We start from the raw sequence: 20,947 nt of genomic DNA, 5'->3' as shown, positions 1-20,947 counted from the left end.
ACGGCATCCCATTCCATCCCCCCTCCCGCCTCATCCCCTCCCGGAACGCTTTCGCCAGCAAGGGCCCGGCCGTCATCGTTCCCACCCCCTGCACCACCGCAATCGTCGTGTTCAGCCCTCCAATCTGCCGCTCCTCCACCAGCGCACTCGCCACGCTCCGCAGCGTCGAAGAAAATCCCCATCCCAGCGCCGACACCTCCACCTCCCCCCCCCCGGGCTGCCCTGCGACCGCTCGCTCGCGCGCAGCGTCTCCGGGATCGCCTGCGCCGCAAGGAATCCGCACAGCTCGCCCACCATCCCTCGCAGGAATGGCGCCCACACCGGCGTGGACATCATCCACGCGCTCAACGGAGTCGCCAGGATCTCCGCCGGGCGGATGGCCGGCGCCACGAGGAAGAAGATATGGGCCCTGCCCACACCACGCTTAGCATAGACTCCGTAGAGGGGATTGCCCCCAGACGCACCGCTTCTCCACCGGATAGATATCCGCAAGGGTCGTGTAGACCATCGACGCCGCGACCTGACCGCTGCCCCCGTAGAGCTGGAACAACGGCGTCGCCCAGGTCGCCCGCGGGGACACCGCGTCCCCATACCAGCCTGTCTCGCATCAATGCCCTGTAATGACCCCGACGAGGGAGACGAGGTGCAACCTACAGATACCCCGGACAGCCACTTCCTCCAGCAACAGTCCGCACGTGCTCATCAACACGACCTTCCGGCGTCAGATCCGGTCCGCCAGGAACTCATACGGCACCGCCAGGAGGATCCCCGGCAGCGCATCCAGCGTGTCTTTCCACCCATTGACCAGGGCCAGTTCGGACTGCTCCTCTAGCGTCTTGCACGGGTCCGTCGCCTGGTGTTCCTGGCTCTGGCCCTGGCGCCGACAGATGATCGACTCGAGGAGCTGTGTTTGCGGGGCGATCGAGAGGTACCTCCCAAAGTCTATCGTGACGATCACCACACAGACCAAGAATGAGACCCAGGCCCTGTTTCGGGGCTTCTGCGGGGGGTTGAGGAGGGGAGTATCCTCCAGGTCTGTGTCGGGAGCCATGGCTTCATGGCAAGGAGATGGGGAGAGGTCGCTGCAAGGGGACGGGGATTTATTGGCCCTGGATCCTTGTGGACAATCAGATCCAGGAACAATGCGACGGAACTACGTACCCAAAGCCCAATGGCCGTCACTGCTTATGTCACATGCCTCGAAAGGACGTCTCGTCATTATACGCCATACGATATAAGGTACTATATAACTGTAGACACATTCGATCAACCGTGGATATCATAACGCCAGTCCAATCCCAATCCTGATATATACGCCACATGCAGTCAAATCATACAAACGCTATGTCACTCCGCACGCTTCCCGTTTGTTCGCGCTGTAACCGGCCCTGTCCGTTGGTCTCGAGTCGGATCAGACTGACTCGACGCGGTTTACCGTCGGTCGGCATCGACGATGTCGACGGGCTCTTGGGCACCGTTAACGGACCGCTGTCGCTCTGCGGATACGGGTTGGTCTTGGACCGCACCCGCGTGTCGCCCGGGACGGGGCGCTCCTCCAGGAGGTTCTCGATGTCGCTCGACGCGCGGTTGTTATCGTGGTGGGTGTTGCCGTTGGTGTTGTTGGGGGCCTTGGTCGGCGAGCTGTCGAGGCTCGAATCGCTGAGGTACGGAGGATGGGCGGAAATCGACGCGGTGTAGTTCTGCGCCAGACTCGACTGGCTCGGCTTTTGGACGAGCGGACCCAGCGGCCGCACGTTGAATGACTCCTCCGACAGCGAGTCCAAACACATCGACTGTCGGTTGTCCTCCGTGTACACGGACGCTGACATGGCGGCGGACCACCGCTCTTGTACCGAGCGTCGGTTGTCGTCATTGTAGTTCGAGCTGCCGATTGTGTCCGCCCGACTGGCGTTGCTTCGCGCGCGCTCCAAAGCGCGGATTCCAGACGAGGCCCGTCGACTCAGCTGACCGGAGAACAACGGGTTGGAGGAGTTCCGGTGCTTCGCGCGGCTGTGCACGAAGGCTTCGAGAGAATCAGTCTCCGATGGGGTCAACGTGTCGGGCTCCACCGTTCGGAGGCTGAGGCGCTTGGGGTATTCCAGGCTGTCCCTTGCCCGGGGCGGACGGGGGAACAATGGAGCCAAGTTCCCAACGCTAGCCTCATCGCTGAGCAGTGATGCGTTGGTGTTTTGCCAGGAGACGCGGACGATCCCATGGCCCGGGGGCCCGAAGCCACCGGCGCCGTGTCCAGCGCCGCTTATCCGGATGGGAAGCCCTGTTGCCACAGGCGAGATGCCGCTGGAGCGCTTCGAGAGCCGCCGTGACCGGTTGGACTGCATCGAGGTTCGCTTCAACGATCGTCTGGGCTGGATCGGCTTCAGTGGTTCCCGGCGGTGAGAACTGTTCGTCCGCCGGCGCACAGGTGGACTGCTCTGGAAAGAAAGTCGCTTGGCTGGTCCGGAATGGTCCTCGGATCGTTGTCTCTCGTCGGGCGTCTGCAGGGGCGCAAAGTCCCACTCGATCGTCGAGGTGGACAGTGTGTTCTCCCTCCGTTTCCTCTCCGGTGAGCTCGCCTCATCCTGCGGCTGTCCCTTCTCCTCGTCCCACAGCCCCAGTTCCAACTTGGGAGGTTTCGACGGAGAATGGTTCCGATCCGTTCGGGGTGGCGTCCTTTGAGCGGTTTCTTCGTACGGCTGGCAACTAGGTAGATCTGGTTCGTCCTCTGGACCCGACGATGGGTCCTTCTCCTTGGGATCCTGCCCGTCTTCCGCCTCTGCGGCTCTGCGCTTGCGCCGCCAGCAGCAGCAGAGAAGGAATAGACTCAGGAGGAAAGCGACGGGTATAATCACGGAGATGGCGATGATGCCGGCCTTGTTCCCCTTCGGATCAGTGTCTCCCAAGCCCGTCGACCCGGCAGTGTTTCCATTGTCTGAGCTCCCCTTGTCCACAGTGTTGATGGTGAACTGTCGTGTATCTTCTGCCGTGCCTTCGCGGGCCGTCACATTGATCGACGACTTTCCGGGACTCAGATCAGATGGGACATTTCCGTGAAGCGTCTTGTTGCTGGCCTCGTACTTCAGCCACGGCAGCTGGCTTCCGATGTCAACGTCTAATTGGACGGAATCATTGGTCAGGACAGAGTCGTTGAAAACGAAGGAGAAATATTGTCCAATCACGGCATCGCATTCGGCCAGGTTGCGGAAGAACCGCGAGAACTTCAAGGTAAGAATGAGCGTCGCCAAATCGTTGTATTTGTCTGTCACGGAGACCGTGACGTTTGTGTCGGATGCATCCTCTGGCGGAGTACCCGTCAGGGTGATCGTATCTTTGTCCAGCGACAACCAATCGGGCGCTTGGACTTTTATATCAGTCAAATCGCTGGTGGAGGGCGGATGTCCATCCAAAGTCAGGTTGTCAGCAAATTCCGGGGTGGTGAATTCGGTTCCTTTGTTGACGAAGAACGTCTGAGTACTGTCATTGAAGGCCAGGATATGGGGGCTGATAGTCATGTTGAACCCCATAGTTGCTGCACTGAAACCAGCCACGTCCGACGCCACCAGATTGAAATCGAATGTTTGAGGCCCGATGTTTGGTGCCACACCCGAGAAGCGGAGCGACGCTTGGTCGAACGTGACCCACGATGGCAGCGGCGCATTTTCGGGCGATGTGCCATAGTAGACGGTGGACGGACGGGTGTTGGTGAACGTGGAGGAATCGAACGCTATCGAGAATGAGTCCCCGGAATGGATGAGGATCGTGGCAGGCGCTGAAGTCGCCCCGATAGCTTGCAATTGCGGGAGCAATGGCGTCCCAGGCTTTGGGCCATCATCTGTTGTCACAATCAAGGTCACGTCCATGCTCGCCGAGTCGCCTGCATCTGATGCTACAAGCTCGAAGGTAGCCGTTCCTTCATCGTCCTCTCCAGGTGTGCCAGACAGCGTGTGGCTCGTGCTGTCCACCTGAAGCCATGATGGGGCGTTCACAAGAGAATAGGTTGTTGTCGAATCCACTCCACCAAAGGTCCCTTGGGAAAACGTGAATCGGTAGGGCTTCGACACCCGTGCCACGGGCGGTAGCTGGGAGTTCACTGGATAATTCGTCGACAACGCAGCATCAGCCGCCAGCACAAGCGCCAGGGCAGCCAATACAACCATCAGTGCCATATCTTTCGAAAAGGCGTGACCGCCTTACGAAGATATCCGGATGAGGGGCACAGAGAAGACAAAGGAGTACCTTGCCTTGCAGACCATACAAGGACTGCCAGATCGACCCGGAAGAATAGTCAAAAGAGGTGGAAATAGAAGGAAGAAAGACGAGGTGGAAATGGAGGAAGAGCCCGCCATTAGAAAGGTCTCCGCCATCCTCTAGGGCGCGGACCCCAGGGCGATCTGACACAGGAAAAGCGCGAGGCGAGCGACCCCTTCGACAGAGCCATACCTAGATATGTTTGACGTCACTGAGGTATGGAGGATTATTCGAGACGGTGGGATGGGACGCGATAAAGATCACGTTGCGAAATGCACATTCCTGCAAGGGATGGGATCCAGCAAACCCGTGAACCAACCACTAACAGCGATTTGTACCCTTCGGACAATTAAGGAGCAATTAATTGCATTCCAACGGTGCCTCGCCGGGGAAAATTTTTTTCTCGCCCTTGATCGAGATGGATGCACCTGAATGGAGGGCGGAGCGTAGGGTTGACAGGAGTCAAGGACCACGCTCAAAGATCCAATATCATGCGAATCCCCGTCCGCCCTGGCGCGTAGTAATCGGGGATTGCTTCGCGCTCTTCGAATCCGTTTCGAGCGTACAAAGACCGGGCGGCATCCCTGGCCTGGTCTACCCATAGTTGGATATATTGGCATCCCTCCTTTTGCAGGCGTTGTCGAATATGGTTCATTAGCTCCATCCCGACGCCCTGCCGGCGATAGGCCTCTACAACGCACACCTTGTGCAGCAGGGCCGCCCCTTTCTGCCGAACATAGACAGCGTAGGCGATTACCGGCGAGCGTGGCCCGGATGTTGCGCTACTCGTAGTCACGTAGACCACCTTCGTATTAGGCTTTTTCCTCCAAAGCTCCTCCCCAAAGGCAAAGGCCTCATTGGTAGGAAAGGTCTTTCGTTCAATGCGCGAGATTTGAGCAAGAAGCTCAAACGCCAGATCCCTTGACAAGGAATGAATGTCAGAGATGGTCAAATCCGCCCGCATTCTTTTGCACCCAGCCCCTCCAGGATCTACATTCAAGAGCGTTGAGACGAGAAGAAGCAAGTCGTGGGTCGTGCCTCGGATGTCGGGAAAGCGACGCGCTAACAAGCTCAGGAATGGAGGTGAGATCCTGTCGTGACGGAGTGGCGCAGAATGACTGGTTCGGGGAGAGGAAAATACCAATCTGATACCACGCGAAGGAGGACGGGAGTCACCAATATTACCCAATGTGGCTAGTCCGTCACGCGTTCCCTCAGGCATCGCATCTTGACGCCTCAGGTATCACTCGGGCTCTGTTTCGTGTTGCTCCTTGATACTTACCTACTTCCCTGCATCGAACCTCGACGATATTAACCACGACTTACTCCACCTCCTACCGTATATCACGTACACCAACTCAACATTATTCTGCCGTCTTTGCCAGAACTTCCCCAGCCAGTGTCCAAAATGCCCTCTCAGGCCGATGATAAACGCCAGGCGGCCCGCGAAGTAATCGACATTCTTCACGAGATTTCCATGCTCCTCGTAAGTCATGCGGTGATCTCCATTCTTCCGGATGGCGTGCAAGTGTCATATTCTCGAGAATGCTCGGCGATATTAATCCTGTTCGGCTGACCCCTTTGACGCGTCCAGAATACAAATCTAGACCGCACCGAGCTTTCTCTGTGCGTGTCGCTGATCGAGAACGGAGTCAATCCGGATGCTCTAGCAGTGGGTCTTTCAACTAGTGCTTGATGGTTCCCAACAGTCGGAAGACTAACTCGCGTGACAGACGGTCATTCAAGACCTACGCAAAGAAGGCTCAGCCACGCAGGGCGCTCCAAATGAGCAGGATCTTCCTGAGTGAATGGTCCCAAGCGCGGCTTGTCTTCAGTTTCTTGCATTTCTTCTTTTCTAGTATATGACAGAGATACCCGTCGTCCAGGCTTTGATCCGATTGGTACAAAACCCATGGGAAAAGGCCTCCAAACTTAAATCAACATCAACCTTTCACGTCCTAAGTGGCAGTCTTTGGTATCATCAACGGCGACTAAAGTATAATCGGTAGAGCAACTGTAGAATCAAAACACAAAGAGCACAGCGCTAGAGATACAAGGAAACAAAGCTATGACTTGCCCGCGTCTTCGGTCTTATCGCCATCTTTGGACGCGGAGCCAACTTCGCCGGCCATGGCCTCAGTGGTGGCCTTTTTAATACGTTCTCCTTCATCGGTTGCGTTCTGCTCCTTGGCTTTCGGGTCCTTCTCATCCTCACTGTCACCCAGACTGAACGGGTCATTCTCTCCGACAGGAGACGGCTCCACCGTAGAGAGAGGCTGCCATTTACTCGCCTTGCCTCCGGCAGGGGAGCGCTTCGGCTCGGACGCATCGTAGAGATTCCCAATCTCGGTGGGAGGGCCCTCTTGGAAGGAAACCTTTCGTCTGTCGGGAGAAGGCGATGAGGTCTTGTGGAGGTTAGGGTTGGCGAGCGGTCTCGGGGGGCGCGGAGGAGGAGCTGTGAATGAGGACAGTTAGCCGAAGAAGGATGGCAAACCCGGAAAACGAGAAAGACCATGATATTACCTTCTGTATCTCTCAATTCAAGAGCTGAGAAATCATCGCTGAGAACTTGCGGGTCTGCATCGTAGCGTTCGCGATCACCACTCCGACGGCTCATATCACCGCTGCGTCTCGGGGGAGCGTAGGCTTCTTCTCTGTACCGCTGACTGGACTCTGCCTCCTCCGGCTCTTCGCCATCGAGACGTTTCTTCAGGTTCTGGACCCAGGAATTGACTTTGGTCTGGGTATCCAGGAAGCCCTTGCGGATGTTTTCACGAATGACGGGCAGATCATCTAAGACGAACTGTTAGATTGCCGCGTAGGTACCGTGACCTCGACAACGTACCATCAAAGAAGCTATACTCTTTCTCTTCCGATAGATCACTTCCCCGTCTGCGACGATCATATTGACGTTGATCGTCCCAGTCAGGCTGTGGCGCACGCCGGTTGTAATGTTCCGCAAGCTGACGAGCATACAACTCGTCGGCTTCCAGCTGTCTCTGGGCCGCAGACGGACGAGGTGGCTTGGGAGGGGCGATGTCTTGCGCAGCGTTCGGGTCGGTCATCCCTTGAAGGTCGGTCAGCCTGAAAGATTGGTACCGGTGCGGCCATCACTTACCAAGAAGCGCATGGAAAGCCCGTTCCACATCAAAGCCACTCGCAACCAGAACAGCCTTCACCACGGACGATTCAACTGATGGGAACGCTTCTTTAAGTGTGTTCTCTGCCTGTTGCTGCGGGCTCAATGGACGTGGTGGCGGCTTCGGCGGGGCAGCTTCCGTCGCATCATGCTGTGTTGGAGCTGCCGGCGAGGCAGCAGCGGTGACACCAGACTCCTGAGCCTCATCGTCAAAATCCAGAGGGCGCGCGGTAGTCGGAGACTCCGGTTTGGGGCTGTGTGGCCCAGAGGATAACTTGTTGGTATTCTGCGGGGCGATGAGCCAGTGGCTGCAGGGAAGCGGGTGGAGGACAACGTACAGTCTTGTCTTCTTCAGACATTGTAACAGCGAACGAGTGAAAGTGATCAAAGTGGTGAGTGGAAGAGAATCGGAGAAACAGGGAGAGGGTGTAGGCAGGAAGTAAAATGACGCGAACGACCCAAGGCAGAAACGTAGCAAACAGGGAGAGTATGGCGATTGGAAGCTCCAGACATCAGCCACTCCTGGGCCGTTCCGAATCCGCAGTGACGTTGGGCCACGTGATATTCAGTTTTGACACGTGATATACCATTGCTTACATACACTTAGCCTTTGAGCCTGGGTAACTCGCATTAGTGCTTGTTGTTAGCTAAAGGGGAGAAGAGAGAGAGAGAGAGAGAGAGTTACAGAAAACTTGGGCTTCTCTATGTAGCTATTGGGGCTCAGTGAATAGAAAGACCGAACTACCTACATAATCATGATCTAGGGAGTATGAAATAGCGGCAGGAACACTTCTCTCTACTTTAGGAAGCGCTGTATGTACTGAATGCATCTCGTCCTGTCCATCTCTCTCGTCCTGGCGTACGCCGCATCTTACCTATCAATCTTCTTTCTACCTACCTTCATTCATGATAATAAAATCAATGTTATTAGCGGCAGCTGGTAAGATATCTAACACTTACCTACCATACAGCTATAGCGGTTACTGTCTGGGATTTACGGGAACGCTATGCTGAGTGCGCACGATTCGCTATGTTGACTACAGTCTCATTCAATGAGTGTAGCAATTACAGGAAGCCTTATAGCTCCGCTTATCCCGCATTGGCGTAGCTTGGGAATCGAGATTTCCTTATCATGTTTTCCGCCGAGCACCGACACAGTGCACAACACACGACACGTAAATGGACGATTCGGCTGCGACACAGCTGCATACTACGAGTACGTGATAACTAAACCATAGACATGACTGTCACATTCAAGATTAGCAGGAGGGGCACAATCCCAGCCTTAGGACCTAGGTGTACATACTGACACATTCATGTTAGATACCGGACAGACTTAAGACAGCGGATGGTATCATGGTATCCCTGTTCTAGGATAGATGGAGGCAGGAGCCGGACGTGAATCATGATAGGCTGAACATTATGTTGCTGGAGTCTAATGGGGAAATGAAATTCCGACACCAACGTCGTAGTTTGATGGATCCAGTAAGATCAGTGATTTTGAGGGCGGGGCAAGGCTTTTCAACACATGATCATTCTCATAGACTTCTTTTCTCTTTTATAATTTTACCCAGATCATTATTCTGACAAGATTTAACCCGGGAACATGGAATTCACCGAAGCCTCGCCGTTGCTGTCCAAGGCGACACCTGTCGTACATCCGCAAGAGTGCCAGAGACATCAGCACATCCTGCGGTGCTTCTTAAAGTTAAAGCGGACCGTGTCAAGGTCAAAAGGTCTATTCAAAACAGAGTATGCTCATGATATTCCCTCGGGACATGACCCAAAAGTTCGGCAATCAACCATTGAGGATCGCCGATGGTCGGTATATATCTCACGGGCTATACATCGATTTTCCATTTGGTGGGCCTGTATTCCAAATACCCCTGTGGCCGGAACGATGCTCGAGAAGCCTGGGTCTTACGGCGAAGGAACGTGGAAATTAGATCAAATGCCGCCATTAGGTAGGTATGCATTGTTTACTTTGACACTGATACAGACTGACTTTTGTCACGTTAGATATTTTGATGGTTTTACATGCACTGACAATACATAGTAGAGCGTTTAATGAGGACTGCTTTCGACACCAAAAGATGGCACTCTGGAATGAAGGATTTCCCCTTGCTCTAGCCTCGCAGTCTATCGATCAAAATCTACAATACAACTGCTCAGAAGCCTCCAAGTTACACTTCGAGGAGAAGACAACCTTAGCATGGGATAACTTAGACGACCCCGACTATGTTTACATCGAGTGTTTCCGATGTCGGAGACAAACCCCAGTACAATGGACCACACGACGTCAAAAAGGCCTCGCAGATAATGGGTTTACTCAACAGTGCCAATTCTGCAGATTTATCTTACGAAGAGACAGCCTTTTGGTCCAGAAACTACGTCAGGATTTTCATTCCCTTTTAGAGAAAAATATCCCATTACCGGGAACATGCTGGGGTACAGGGGATGCTACCTTAAACCCTAACAAAACCACAAATGAGCTATTTAGGCACTCTTTGCGACCAATACTGCTGGACGAGACGCGCCCAAGCAATTTATTCCCCAGCATGACTCAGATAATCGAGACTAGCGGTAGCACCGTTGGGGGTAAATTGCTACCTATGTTACATGACGTCTTTAAGCACTATCAATATGTGGGCAACTCTTCCTGCGATTTGCATGCTGCGGTATGGAGGATCTTGCAATCGGCGTCGACTACCTCCGGCATTAAGTTGTCTGAAAATGAACTGCAATTTTCACGAATCGAGGCACAGTACGCCAGTTACTTGAGACAGCGCAGCAAGGATCCCGGTACATCGAATATCGTGGCGGATGTCGAGGACCCAGTTATCCTGGTATGGACTACCCATCAGCTTACTCCTCGTTCTTACTATGACTTTTCTCGAAGTACGACCAATGGCGTGCTAGTCGATTGGGAACCGCCCCATGGCTCTGCGACTTGTAATCTGTGTTATACTCTGCAGCCACCTTCATTTATTCGTCGACTTATTAAAGGGATCACATCTTTAGATGAGTGGAAGGAATGGCTATTTACTGTGTAGGGATGGATTGTCGATCAGGCTAAGGGACGAAAACCTCTGGATTCAAGAGCTCTCTAGGATCTCCATCTGGGGGTCTTTCTACTACGAGGGGAGTGAACCCTGGCCTATGATTGGTGGGTGGGGGCCGGAGTACATATGGGTCGACTATGGGATTGTGGAGGCAGAATCCGTAATACCGCTTTCCTATTATAGAACATCGGAAAAACATGACTTTCCTTGCCTGCTTGTCTATATTCTAGTTATTAGCAAGAGCCCTAGTCAAACGGCATCATCATCGTTTTCCATCTCCTTGCGTCAGAATTTATCAGTATTCTAACTGCGGAGGCGGTGTAGCCTAAGCAGCTCGCGTCTTTCGGAGCTCGTCGTATGACAGATGGACCGGTGGTCTTTCAGCATGTTTAGTCGGTCTATAGAAAACGCCCCGTGGATCTTTTTTGGCTGAACCCTCGTCCGCAATGGCGTCCGAATGGGATCTCGCATCAACCTTCATCCCTTCTCTCTACAAGCCAGCTTCTCTGCTTCCAATCGCGAGACACCGCCAGAGCTTATTGTACCTTGCCGAGACCTATCCGGTTACGATTGTGGTTGGCCAGACTGGCAGTGGCAAGACAACCCAACTACCCCAGTATCTGGATCAAGCAGGATGGTGTGCGGATGGAAAAGCTATAGCGGTTACTCAGGTAAGTAAACATACGCGTTCATCCTTGATTCAGTCTTTGAGCCGCACGCTGACTGCCATTGCAGCCCCGCCGAGTTGCGGCCACAACAGTGGCTACCAGGGTGGCTGAAGAAATGCGTTGCAAGCTAGGTGAGGAAGTCGGCTACTCGATCCGCTTTGAGGACTTGACTTCCGCCTCCACCAGAATAAAGTTCCTCACGGATGGCATGCTTCTCCGAGAGGCTCTTGTAGACCCCCTGTTGTCCAGATATTCCGTGATAATGGTGGACGAAGCGCATGAAAGATCGCTCAGCACCGATGTCCTATTGGGAATCCTCAAAAAAATCATGAAGAAACGCCCCGAGCTGAGGATCGTGGTCAGCAGTGCAACCTTGCAGGCTGAAGATTTCCTCCGATTTTTTGCCGGTGACGAGTTCCAGGAGGGCTCAGACTCTAGCGACCTCGGAGGGAGTGTTGGCAGAATCATCAGCCTGGAGGGGCGAATGTATCCTGTCGACCTCCTTTTCCTAGAGTCTCCGGCTGAGGATTACCTGGAGCGGGCGGTCAAAACCGTGTTTGACATCCATCTGCAAGAGGCAGAAGGCGACGTTTTGGTTTTTCTCACAGGCCGCGAGGAAATAGACACCGCGGTTCAGATGCTCTCGGAACGCGCTGCATCACTGCACCCAAAAGCCCCGTCTCTGCTACCTCTGCCACTATACTCCGGTCTCACCACGGATCAGCAGATGTATGTTTTTGAACCGACACCAGAGAATACACGCAAAGTCATAGTATCGACAAACATTGCCGAAGCCTCGGTTACGATTAACGGAATAGTCTACGTGGTTGATTGCGGGTTTGCCAAGCTGAGGGCCTATAATCCGAGCACTGGTATTGAAACGTTGACCGCAGTTCCAATATCAAAGGCTGCAGCAATTCAGCGTGCAGGTCGAGCAGGTAGAACCAAACCTGGAAAATGTTTTCGCCTCTACACTCAGCAAGCATATGAGCAGCTACCCGACGCGACAGTTCCTGAGATTCAGCGGTCAAATCTGGCCCCTGTTGTCATGCAGCTCAAGGCTCTTGGTATCGATAACATTGTGAGGTTTGATTTCTTGACTTCTCCCCCTGCAGATCTTGTGATCCGTGCTTTTGAGTTGCTTTACTCTCTGGGGGCGGTCGATGATTATGCAAAACTGACCAAGCCTCTGGGTATACGGATGGCTGAGCTGGCCGTGGACCCGATGATGGCGAAAGTGCTCCTTTCCGCGCAGTCCTTCGGCTGTCTGAGTGAGGTTCTTACGATCGCGGCCATGGTCAGCCTTCAGGGATCCGTGTGGGTACAACATGACGGCGATAAGAAGTCGGCAGAGAGCAGTCGGCGCAAGTTCGCTGTCGAAGAAGGCGATCATCTGACCTACCTCAACGTATACCAGGCATTTGTCACTAGGGGGAAAAAGGATTCTAAGTGGTGCCGGGACAATCTTCTGAACTATCGATCTATGCAACGTGCAGTGAGCGTAAGATCCCAGTTAAAGCGGTACCTCGAACGATTCGGTATCCAGACGGATGAAAGCCTTGCTTCCAGCTACAGACCAGCCGAACTCGGCAAACCGGCTGAACAGATCCAGCGATGTCTTACAACTGGATATTTTGCCCACGCTGCGAAAATGCAGCCTGATGGGACTTTCAAGACCGTTAGCGGCGGGCTTACATTGCATGCTCATCCAAGCTCGTTGATGTTTGTGAGTATTCTTCTCTCTCTCTCTCTTTTCTTTTTTTTTTTCCTGCCTAGTCGACTAATACTTCTTTAGAACCGAAAGGCAGACTGGGTGATTTTCCACGAGATATTGCAAACCGGCGAAAAGACGTATATTCGGGACATTACCAAGATCGAAAAAGGCTATCTTCTGGAGTATGCGCCGAATTACTATAGAGTTCAATGAGGATGACGTTTAGAATTAGTACCATAGCTAATAAAATAATGAGAGGACTAACATATAATTCATTTCCTTTTATGGTGCATTTTCATTGAAATAGTCAGATACTATCATTCAAAAAGCTGGCCGATCATTTGTTCCAAGGTTGCTGCTGTAAGCACTTCCGCTTCGGGACGTGACAAGTCCCGTGGTTTTTCATAGGTCTTCGTTCGGTTCCGCCAGTATTTACTTCACCAACTGTTCTCATCCCGACAAAACACTAGGTCGCTGGGCCTTTTACCAGAAACTGAGGAGCGTTTGATCCCGATAGACTCAAAAAAATGTCTGGACATCATCACCATGATCATGGCGGACATTGCCATGGAGAAGACGGTCACGATCATTCCAATGATATCACTCCGGCCATTCAGTCCCTCCTGTACTCGCAGATCCAATTCGATTCCATCACAACACTGAACGGTATGTGACAAGTTCCTCTCCCCAGTTCTCTTGCCTATAGCCTTGAAAAATTTTCTGTCTTATGGCACGGTTCTGATGCGAGATGTAGAGGCAAGTCCCAAGTCTGGCGCTGCTATCGTCCAGAAAGCATGGTCTGAACGACTCAATGACCAGCCGGAACTTGAAAGCGACGCTGATGAACAACTTCTGATGTACATTCCGTATGTTTAGTCGCTCCCGTATCGTCTTATTCCCTTTGGTTATAGATAATGATTTACCCCGCCACATTACCCCTCGTTCCCCATGCCTGTTTCATCGCCGAACTACAGCGCCGGCCACCAACACCAGGCGAAAACATAATCCCAAGATCTATAACTTACTAATGCGATGCTAATGCTTTTAATTTGGTAGGTTTACTGGCCAGGTGAAGGTGCACTCTATCCTTATCTATACTGCACCCACTCCTTCTGCGCCCAAAACCTTGAAGCTCTTCAAGAACCGAGATGACCTAGATTTTGCCACTGCTTCGGAGCTCTCCCCAACGCAGACGGTTGAGATCCCACAGCCTGTTCCGGGTGCGGATGTTTTTGAGCTTCCCCTCAATCGCGCTCACTGGAACACCACCACGTCCATCACCCTGTTCTTCGAGGACAACTGGAGTGACGGCGAGGAGGATGTGACCAAAGTTGGCTATATCGGGTTCAAGGGCCAATTTATGGCGCTGAACCGCGAACCAGTCAGTTTCTTGTATGAAGCTGCAGCAAACCCTGGGGATCATGTAGCGATCCAGGGAGTGAATGGCATCGGGGGAAGAATCATGCCCGGACAGTGATTGCCTACCTTATTTTGTGACTACTGGACGTCGGATATGTTTGAAAAAGCAGGGACAGGGTCCTCTGACGGGCGTATGTCCTGCGATGATCGTTACGAATGCATCCAAAAACACACAAATACAATCCAATATTTGTCTCAAGGCATGCACATGTACAATACTGAAGGAAACTACTGGGACCTTAATCTAATTCGAAGCTCGAGAATTCACTGTGCATGCATCCCGAGCTCAGCTGGTCTAATGACAATCTAACTACTATAATACCCAGAACCACCAACGCCAGAAATGCTTTGAACGCTGCACAAGAAATCCATCCATCTGCAGGCATAAGAGTCCCACCAGTCAGGCGGGAATCGCGGTCCGCTCTCTCGTCTTTGCTCGCGTCTGCTGGTTGTCCTCAGGTTCGGCGACAGGAGGTTTTGAAGGCAAGTCGGTGGGAGCATTGGGTAAATCGATATCCCGTTGGATATCCCGCTGCAGGACCGCCAGCTCGTCTTCGACCTCGTCCTCGTCCTGGTTTGACAGATGACCCGCAAGCATTTGGGTGATTTCCTGGATCGCGACCATCGCGTTAGCCTCTCAGTCATCCCTCCCCTCAGCCACAAAGAACTTACTTCCTGGTACGCCCTAGCTTCCTCGGTTTCACCCATCATCTGTTCAACACCCTTGATACCACCCATTTCCTTGTGAATCGTCTGCAGCACCTGTGTGCCCTGGCGCAGGCCAAAAAGGACATCCTTCTGGACGAGAGAGAACTCCACCTGGCTCGTCAACTGTTCCAACTGCTCTAGCTGAGCATCGGTCTTCGAGAGGAGAGATTCCTGGTATTTCTTTCGGCGCAGGGCGAGCAGAGCACGCTGGCGGTCATTTCGAGCGAGACATTGTTTGGCGATGTCTTTCTCCCGGTCTGTGAGATCCCTAATTCGTGTTTGGTACTGCTGCAGCTTGTCACGCTGATTTTTGAGATCTAGGATCGCCCTGTGGCCGACACATTCGGCTGTTAGCCATCTCTAGCAGGCCAAGCGGGGGGTGTTGCTGAGGGGTTCGGGGAGGAGTCATGCGACCAATTGAAGTCAATAAGCCGTCATGACACTCTCAAGGTAACAAGAGCAAGTCTAGAGAGGTAGAAAGGACACAGGGTCCTAACTCACCGGTCCTGAGCCGAAATCTTATGGGAGCTGTTTGCGTTCCCCATTGTGATCGCATGCCGTCGAGGGAGAGAAGAAGATCGACTGCTGCTCCGCCGATAAGCCGCCGAGTAATGACGTGCGGACTGGAGGGACGGGAGGTATTGCGGTATGGTATTGTCACAGTCCACTCCGCTGTGTCTCGGTCTCTGCGAACTCTGTTGTATCGGCAGTACGCCCTCTCTTCCGGGACATCTGTTTCTCCGGTGCGCGGAAATTGTAGAAATTCCCCCGGCGCATTTCATACAACTCTTGACCCTCACCCTCGCTTTTCCCACGTGGTCGCGTGAGTTATATCTCCGTGTTCACAGGAGACATGGGTCGCGGCGGGAGACCGACCCTGCGACAGGGCTTAGATCGAGAAGTGAGCGAAGCAATTCCCGCCTGCGCCGTGTGCCCTGTGCTGATATTTTTCTTTCCCCGACGAACAGGTCCACCAGGTTGTACGCACCATCCTCGATCGCCGGGATGATAATGACCCGAAACGGTTATCTGTTCCCGTCATCTATGACCACATCCGGCGGTCAAATTCCAGCTTGAACAGAAAACCCAAGCGGATGCTCGAGGACAGCATCGAACGGGTCGTCGAAGTGATAAGAGTAGACGAGATCGGAGAGGACGAAAACGACTCGGTAGACGGTGACTTTGAAGGACTAGAGGAGGAAAAGCCTGTTTTGGTATGGCCAACCGTTGTGGATAGAGGTCACTTGGCTAACTGGAGCAGGAATCCAACAGCCTCAATAAGAGCATCGTGGGAATGTGGAACACGGCCCAAAAACCTCAGAAACAGTCTGAGCCTCCCACCACCGACACGGCCACTCCCGCTCCAACCTCAAGCAAACGTCGACAGCATGGAGGGGAATCGCACTCCTCGAAACGCCGCAAGGCGGAGGCCACCATCGATCGTTCTCCTCCGACGCATGTGAGTCTTGCGGACCTGGGTGGCTTGGATGATGTGATCGAAGATCTCGGAGACCTGGTCATCCTCCCCATGACCCGTCCCCAAGTCTACATGTCCTCGAATGTGCAGCCTCCGCGCGGTGTTCTGCTACATGGTCCGCCTGGATGCGGAAAAACCATGGTTGCGAACGCCTTCGCGGCGGAACTCGGCGTGCCCTTCATCTCCATCTCGGCTCCTTCGATTGTCTCGGGCATGTCCGGAGAATCTGAAAAGGCCCTGCGCGAGCATTTCGAAGAGGCCAAGCGGATCGCCCCCTGTCTTATATTCATCGACGAAATCGACGCCATTACGCCAAAGCGAGAAAGCGCGCAGAGAGAGATGGAGAAGAGAATTGTCGCCCAGCTCCTGACCTGCTTGGATGACCTCGCACTCGAGAAGACCGACGGGAAACCGGTGATAGTGCTCGCCGCGACCAACCGGCCGGACAGCTTGGATCCCGCCCTGCGACGAGGCGGACGCTTTGACAAAGAGATCAACATGACCGTGCCTTCGGAACCCGTTAGAGAGAAGATTCTCCGTGCCCTGACCCGCAAGATGCGCCTCGCAGACGACCTCGATTTCCCGACTCTCGCTAAGCGCACCCCCGGCTTCGTGGGTGCCGACCTGAACGACCTGGTGTCTACTGCCGGCTCCGCCGCCATCAAGAGATACCTGGACATCCTCAAGTCCCACGGCGGAGAAGAGATGGACATCGAAGGCTCCGATGACCTCAGTCCGAAGGTCAAGGAACTCCGCCGTCTCATAGCCCACGCGAAAGAGTCTCCGGTCGGGGACGAGGCACAAGTCGTCCACGTCTCCAACGCCGACTTCTTCACCGCGCTCCCCAAGATCCAACCTTCCTCCAAGCGCGAAGGTTTCGCCACCATCCCTGACACCACCTGGGCCGACATCGGTGCCTTGGGAGGCATCCGCGACGAACTGGCCACGGCCATCGTCGAGCCGATCAAGAACCCCGAAATCTACGCTCGCGTCGGCATCACCGCCCCCACGGGCGTGCTCCTCTGGGGTCCCCCTGGCTGCGGTAAGACGCTCCTGGCCAAGGCCGTGGCCAATGAGTCCCGCGCCAACTTCATCAGCGTCAAGGGCCCCGAGCTCCTCAACAAGTTTGTCGGTGAATCCGAGCGTGCGGTCCGCCAGGTCTTTGTGCGCGCCCGCTCCTCCATCCCCTGCGTCATCTTCTTCGACGAGCTGGATGCCCTCGTCCCCCGCCGTGACGACACCCTCTCCGAGGCCTCGGCGCGGGTTGTCAACACTCTGCTCACTGAGCTCGACGGCCTGGGCAGCAGTCGCCAGGGCATCTACGTCATCGCGGCGACAAACCGTCCGGACATCATCGACCCGGCCATGCTGCGCCCCGGCCGTCTGGAGACTCTCCTGTTCGTCAACCTGCCGAGTCCGCTGGAGCGCGTGGAGATCTTGCAGACGTTGGTACGGAACCTCCCCATCGAGTTCGACGAGCACCTCCGAAGATTGGCGGAGGAGTGCGAAGGATTCAGCGGTGCGGATCTGGGCAGTTTGCTTCGTCGCGCAGGATACTCTGCCATCAAGCGACGGGATACCATCAAGCTGCAGGACTTTGTCGCGGCTAAATCGTTCATTCGGCCCAGCGTTACGGACCTCAAGAAATATGAGAAGTTGCGCCGGGATTGGAGTGGGGGTATTGTCTAACACCGACCTCTGGGACTTGATAGATGCATCTTTCGCTTCTTATCACATACTTTTTGGGCATGGGTTATGCAAAACTTCAATTATAGACAGACCTATGATAATGACGTTAATGACAATGCTGGGCATTAGCCAGGTTGCGTGGACTCTTCTATGTTTGTGCCGTTCAGGCCATGCTACTTCTGCGGATTCGCTCAAGAGTGTTGGATCAACTTTTGTAATGGATATCTAAGACTAGAACTATGCACACCAAACGCCTCATGTAGATAGATATATAACACAGTACATCGACAGCAGAATACCGCCCCCTGCGGGACCATGCGACATCACATCCACAACCGACAGGTGCCGTCTGCACCGGCACTGACACACCAGGCTTCCCGAGGATGCCAGTCGACGTCCAACACACCCAGCTGGCCGGTGATCTTGTGACCCTTGAGCACCTTGAGGGGCACAATGCTGGCGTTGCTGAGCATATCGCCGGTGACGCTGCCGTGGAAGATCTGGAGAGATCCGTCATCACTGGCGTCCGCGAACAGGGGGTAACGACCACCGGGGTGGAACTTGACGGAGCGAATCGCCTTGCCGTGGTACCGGAGGGTCTTGTAGGGGCGCTGCGACAGCTCCAGATCATGCCACAGAAGCCGACGATCATAGGAGCCAACGATGAGGTTGTCACCACCAGCGGCGGTGGAGGACGTCGGGTGGATGTCGAACGAGGAGATCCAGCGCGCACCGGGCTGGACGATCTTGACGAGGAGCTGGCGGGAGAGATCGTACGCGCGAATGGTGCGCTGGTTCGCAACGAACAAGATGGGCTTCGAGGGATGGAAGTGCGCCGTCTGCGGGGAACCACCACCCTTGATGCGCTTGCGGAAGGGGAACTGCGTCAGGTGTTTGGAAAGAGTGTGGATGGAAATGGCCACGGAAGCCGGCGTGGAGGATCCAGGGCACACCGTGACGAAGTAATCGCCCCGGCGATGCCACGACAGAGTCTTGACCACGTATCGGAGGGGGATGACGGCGCACACGCCGGCGTCCGCAAGGGCAGCAGCAGGACGGATCCACTGCGGAGGAGTGTTCTTTTTGTTCTCCTCGGCAGCAGTGGGAGGAGGTCTTGATGCCGCATATCCCCAGCCCGCGTCGATGAGATCCAGGCTAGCTTTCTCCATCTCCGGGTCGACAATCGGGGGCACCGCAAGGAAGATGTCATCGCCGACACCCGCAGCAAGAATCACAGCGTCCTTGCCCGGTCTCCAGCGAACCACGTTGACAGCGTCCTCCTCGCTCAACTGGACAGACCATAATTGACGACCAGTGAGCAACTCCCAGACGCGAACGGTACCATCGTCGCCACCAGTCGCGAGCCAAACGCCAGAAGGATCGACTGTGACGGTCCGGACGCGACCCTTGTGCCCCCTGAACACTGTAGCACACGTGGTAGGGAAGGGCTTCAGTTCTTCCGGGCTCGGAAGTTTGGGCAGGAGACTTTCAGGGTCGATGTTCAACTTGCTCCTCCGCACACGAGGCGCAAGATAAAGGTCCAAGCAACGTTCGAACTTTTCCTTGACGAAATTCTCGTAACCAGGAACCTTCCGAAGGGAGCCAAAGTCGTTGGGGAGGAACTCCTGCTCCCGATCTTCCGGATCGGCCTCTTCCCACGCCTTGCGTTCCTTGTTGTCGGGAAGATACTCGGGCGGCGGGTGATAACTCTCCTCGTAACCGGGAGGGGGGAGCTTGGGAGCCGGGATGTGCATAGGATGGTCGGGTCGCTCTGCTTCATCGGCCCACAAGTCATAGTTGATGACATCCTTGGCCGCCTCATCCTCCTCCGTAGGGGGCTTGTACGGCAAGATACGACCCTCCTTGATGGCCTTCACGATCTTCATGACCCGCTTCGCTTCGTGCTTGGATGGAACAAACCGACGTTTAGGCTCAGGCGCGGCGCTCAATGGCATAATTTCCTGCTTGTTAGAGAACCATTCCATCAGGGGCTCGTATGGATCGTAACCCTCTTCAGGGATTTCGTTCATCTGCACCTTGCGCAAGAGCTCCAGCTCATCCTGGCTCAACTCCAAAGGCTTGCCGGTTGAAGGATCGGTGAGACCAGTCCAACCCTTGGGGACCTCGATACTATCTAGTAGCGCATCTAGAGCCTCGCCTTTGGCAGGGCGCAGGATTTTCTTCCCGTTGATATCATAACCGATGTGCGGATATTCGTCGTAGAACTTGAGGGGAATGTTGCCGATGGTGTTGGCATTTTCGTCGACGTCAGAGTAATCCGAGTTGTCATCGGGGTTAATCTCATCGTAGATGTACCGATCGTTGCCGTTGGCGTCCTTTTCAATGCGGAAGTTGGGCTGTTCGTCCTCGCTAGAACTCTCCTCCAGCTGGCCATCCGTTGCGGACAATTTCTTGGACTGATCTTCTCCGTCTGACGGAATCTCATCACTGTCCAGCTCCTCATCGTCTTCGTCATCCTCATCACTGAACTCATCAACTAGTTCAACTTCAGAATCATCTTCGTCGCTGGACAGCTCGTTTGCGTTGTCCGACAAGGCACCGTCGAGGTTCTCTGCGTTGAGCTCATCGCCGGAAAACACGCCAGCCTCCTCCTCTACATCACGAGTGACAGCCTTGCGCTTCTTAGACGCCTTCAAAGCAGGCATTATGGCGAGAGAATGGCGAAAACTCGGACTGATGCACGATTGGGGTCTTTTTTTTACTTCCGTCGACTTTTTTTTTCCTTGGGCCGAGATAGTATGGCTCACCGCCCACGTGACACACCGCCCGCGCGGCCATCTTATCGGGGCGATTTCCGTCGACATT

The 20,947-nt window shown here is 54.3% G+C and overlaps 11 protein-coding genes across 11 annotated transcripts; 5 read left to right on the top strand and 6 right to left on the bottom strand.

Annotated features, from left to right (window-relative positions):
• Positions 1-249: 249 nt before the first annotated feature.
• On the bottom strand, positions 250-1,222 carry BDV59DRAFT_188585 (uncharacterized protein). The gene has a single exon (XM_073691451.1). The coding sequence runs from the start codon at positions 1,049-1,051 to the stop codon at positions 722-724; it is 330 nt and encodes a 109-aa protein (XP_073543177.1). The 5' UTR covers positions 1,052-1,222; the 3' UTR covers positions 250-721.
• Positions 1,223-1,224: 2 nt separating this feature from the next.
• BDV59DRAFT_139090 (putative transmembrane glycoprotein) lies at positions 1,225-4,303 on the bottom strand. The gene has a single exon (XM_073687132.1). It carries the CDS (start codon positions 4,161-4,163, stop codon positions 1,332-1,334), a length of 2,832 nt encoding a protein of 943 aa, XP_073543176.1. The 5' UTR covers positions 4,164-4,303; the 3' UTR covers positions 1,225-1,331.
• Positions 4,304-4,698: 395 nt separating this feature from the next.
• BDV59DRAFT_139088 (GNAT family N-acetyltransferase) lies at positions 4,699-5,366 on the bottom strand. Its single transcript, XM_073687131.1, has one exon. It carries the CDS (start codon positions 5,207-5,209, stop codon positions 4,721-4,723), a length of 489 nt encoding a protein of 162 aa, XP_073543175.1. The 5' UTR covers positions 5,210-5,366; the 3' UTR covers positions 4,699-4,720.
• Positions 5,367-5,653: 287 nt separating this feature from the next.
• BDV59DRAFT_206113 (mitotic-spindle organizing protein 1) lies at positions 5,654-6,053 on the top strand (the record flags this gene model as incomplete). Its single annotated transcript, XM_073694745.1, has 3 exons — positions 5,654-5,731; positions 5,840-5,917; positions 5,979-6,053. 3 exons carry the CDS (start codon positions 5,654-5,656, stop codon positions 6,051-6,053), a joined length of 231 nt encoding a protein of 76 aa, XP_073543174.1.
• Positions 6,054-6,311: 258 nt separating this feature from the next.
• Positions 6,312-7,743, bottom strand: BDV59DRAFT_196464 (CUE domain-containing protein; the record flags this gene model as incomplete). The annotated part of the gene is made up of 5 exons (XM_073692718.1): positions 6,312-6,700; positions 6,769-7,038; positions 7,091-7,312; positions 7,364-7,670; positions 7,723-7,743. The coding sequence occupies 5 exons, from the start codon at positions 7,741-7,743 to the stop codon at positions 6,312-6,314; spliced, it is 1,209 nt and encodes a 402-aa protein (XP_073543173.1).
• A 1,167-nt stretch (positions 7,744-8,910) lies between these two features.
• Positions 8,911-10,441, top strand: BDV59DRAFT_211112 (uncharacterized protein). Its single transcript, XM_073695732.1, has 2 exons — positions 8,911-9,348; positions 9,404-10,441. Exons 1-2 carry the CDS (start codon positions 8,991-8,993, stop codon positions 10,435-10,437), a joined length of 1,392 nt encoding a protein of 463 aa, XP_073543172.1. The 5' UTR covers positions 8,911-8,990; the 3' UTR covers positions 10,438-10,441.
• A 248-nt stretch (positions 10,442-10,689) lies between these two features.
• Positions 10,690-13,089, top strand: BDV59DRAFT_139066 (putative ATP dependent RNA helicase). The gene is made up of 3 exons (XM_073687130.1): positions 10,690-11,117; positions 11,182-12,840; positions 12,910-13,089. The coding sequence occupies exons 1-3, from the start codon at positions 10,893-10,895 to the stop codon at positions 13,039-13,041; spliced, it is 2,016 nt and encodes a 671-aa protein (XP_073543171.1). The 5' UTR covers positions 10,690-10,892; the 3' UTR covers positions 13,042-13,089.
• A 149-nt stretch (positions 13,090-13,238) lies between these two features.
• Positions 13,239-14,483, top strand: BDV59DRAFT_188576 (PITH domain-containing protein). The gene is made up of 3 exons (XM_073691450.1): positions 13,239-13,494; positions 13,583-13,694; positions 13,885-14,483. The coding sequence occupies exons 1-3, from the start codon at positions 13,356-13,358 to the stop codon at positions 14,303-14,305; spliced, it is 672 nt and encodes a 223-aa protein (XP_073543170.1). The 5' UTR covers positions 13,239-13,355; the 3' UTR covers positions 14,306-14,483.
• On the bottom strand, positions 14,484-15,529 carry BDV59DRAFT_188574 (ESCRT-III subunit protein VPS20). Its single transcript, XM_073691449.1, has 3 exons — positions 15,457-15,529; positions 14,920-15,283; positions 14,484-14,857 (listed from the first exon to the last, which is right to left on the bottom strand). The coding sequence occupies exons 1-3, from the start codon at positions 15,498-15,500 to the stop codon at positions 14,648-14,650; spliced, it is 618 nt and encodes a 205-aa protein (XP_073543169.1). The 5' UTR covers positions 15,501-15,529; the 3' UTR covers positions 14,484-14,647.
• Positions 15,530-15,754: 225 nt separating this feature from the next.
• Positions 15,755-18,305, top strand: BDV59DRAFT_188573 (putative AAA family ATPase/60S ribosome export protein Rix7). Its single transcript, XM_073691448.1, has 3 exons — positions 15,755-15,856; positions 15,924-16,169; positions 16,217-18,305. Exons 1-3 carry the CDS (start codon positions 15,809-15,811, stop codon positions 18,119-18,121), a joined length of 2,199 nt encoding a protein of 732 aa, XP_073543168.1. The 5' UTR covers positions 15,755-15,808; the 3' UTR covers positions 18,122-18,305.
• Positions 18,306-18,320: 15 nt separating this feature from the next.
• Positions 18,321-20,825, bottom strand: erb1 (ribosome biogenesis protein ERB1). The gene has a single exon (XM_073691447.1). It carries the CDS (start codon positions 20,785-20,787, stop codon positions 18,445-18,447), a length of 2,343 nt encoding a protein of 780 aa, XP_073543167.1. The 5' UTR covers positions 20,788-20,825; the 3' UTR covers positions 18,321-18,444.
• Between the last annotated feature and the right edge of the window lie 122 nt (positions 20,826-20,947).

This window comes from Aspergillus ambiguus (genome assembly GCF_047715705.1).
Source record: "Aspergillus ambiguus strain CBS 117.58 unplaced genomic scaffold BDV59scaffold_56, whole genome shotgun sequence".
NCBI classification, from domain to species: domain Eukaryota; kingdom Fungi; phylum Ascomycota; class Eurotiomycetes; order Eurotiales; family Aspergillaceae; genus Aspergillus; species Aspergillus ambiguus.
The sequence above is the reverse complement of the archived record's forward strand: the minus strand, read 5'-3'. Positions and strand labels throughout refer to the sequence as shown.

Bases quoted from the DNA above. Each gene is read 5' to 3' on its own strand.
- BDV59DRAFT_188585 (XM_073691451.1), bottom strand. From the start codon at position 1,051: ATGGCTCCCGACACAGACCTGGAGGATACTCCCCTCCTCAACCCCCCG.
- BDV59DRAFT_139088 (XM_073687131.1), bottom strand. From the start codon at position 5,209: ATGCGGGCGGATTTGACCATCTCTGACATTCATTCCTTGTCAAGGGAT.
- BDV59DRAFT_211112 (XM_073695732.1), top strand. From the start codon at position 8,991: ATGGAATTCACCGAAGCCTCGCCGTTGCTGTCCAAGGCGACACCTGTC. The intron at 9,349-9,403 runs GTAGGTATGCAT...TTGTCACGTTAG, and splicing joins AGATCAAATGCCGCCATTAG to ATATTTTGATGGTTTTACAT.
- BDV59DRAFT_188576 (XM_073691450.1), top strand. From the start codon at position 13,356: ATGTCTGGACATCATCACCATGATCATGGCGGACATTGCCATGGAGAA. The intron at 13,495-13,582 runs GTATGTGACAAG...TGCGAGATGTAG, and splicing joins TTCCATCACAACACTGAACG to AGGCAAGTCCCAAGTCTGGC. The intron at 13,695-13,884 runs GTATGTTTAGTC...TTAATTTGGTAG, and splicing joins CAACTTCTGATGTACATTCC to GTTTACTGGCCAGGTGAAGG.
- BDV59DRAFT_188574 (XM_073691449.1), bottom strand. From the start codon at position 15,500: ATGGGGAACGCAAACAGCTCCCATAAGATTTCGGCTCAGGACCG. The intron at 15,284-15,456 runs GTGAGTTAGGAC...TGTCGGCCACAG, and splicing joins AAGATTTCGGCTCAGGACCG to GGCGATCCTAGATCTCAAAA. The intron at 14,858-14,919 runs GTAAGTTCTTTG...GTCGCGATCCAG, and splicing joins AAGCTAGGGCGTACCAGGAA to GAAATCACCCAAATGCTTGC.
- BDV59DRAFT_139066 (XM_073687130.1), top strand. From the start codon at position 10,893: ATGGCGTCCGAATGGGATCTCGCATCAACCTTCATCCCTTCTCTCTAC. The intron at 11,118-11,181 runs GTAAGTAAACAT...CTGCCATTGCAG, and splicing joins AAGCTATAGCGGTTACTCAG to CCCCGCCGAGTTGCGGCCAC. The intron at 12,841-12,909 runs GTGAGTATTCTT...ATACTTCTTTAG, and splicing joins ATCCAAGCTCGTTGATGTTT to AACCGAAAGGCAGACTGGGT.
- erb1 (XM_073691447.1), bottom strand. From the start codon at position 20,787: ATGCCTGCTTTGAAGGCGTCTAAGAAGCGCAAGGCTGTCACTCGTGAT.
- BDV59DRAFT_139090 (XM_073687132.1), bottom strand. From the start codon at position 4,163: ATGGCACTGATGGTTGTATTGGCTGCCCTGGCGCTTGTGCTGGCGGCT.
- BDV59DRAFT_188573 (XM_073691448.1), top strand. From the start codon at position 15,809: ATGGGTCGCGGCGGGAGACCGACCCTGCGACAGGGCTTAGATCGAGAA. The intron at 15,857-15,923 runs GTGAGCGAAGCA...CCCGACGAACAG, and splicing joins GACAGGGCTTAGATCGAGAA to GTCCACCAGGTTGTACGCAC. The intron at 16,170-16,216 runs GTATGGCCAACC...TAACTGGAGCAG, and splicing joins AGGAGGAAAAGCCTGTTTTG to GAATCCAACAGCCTCAATAA.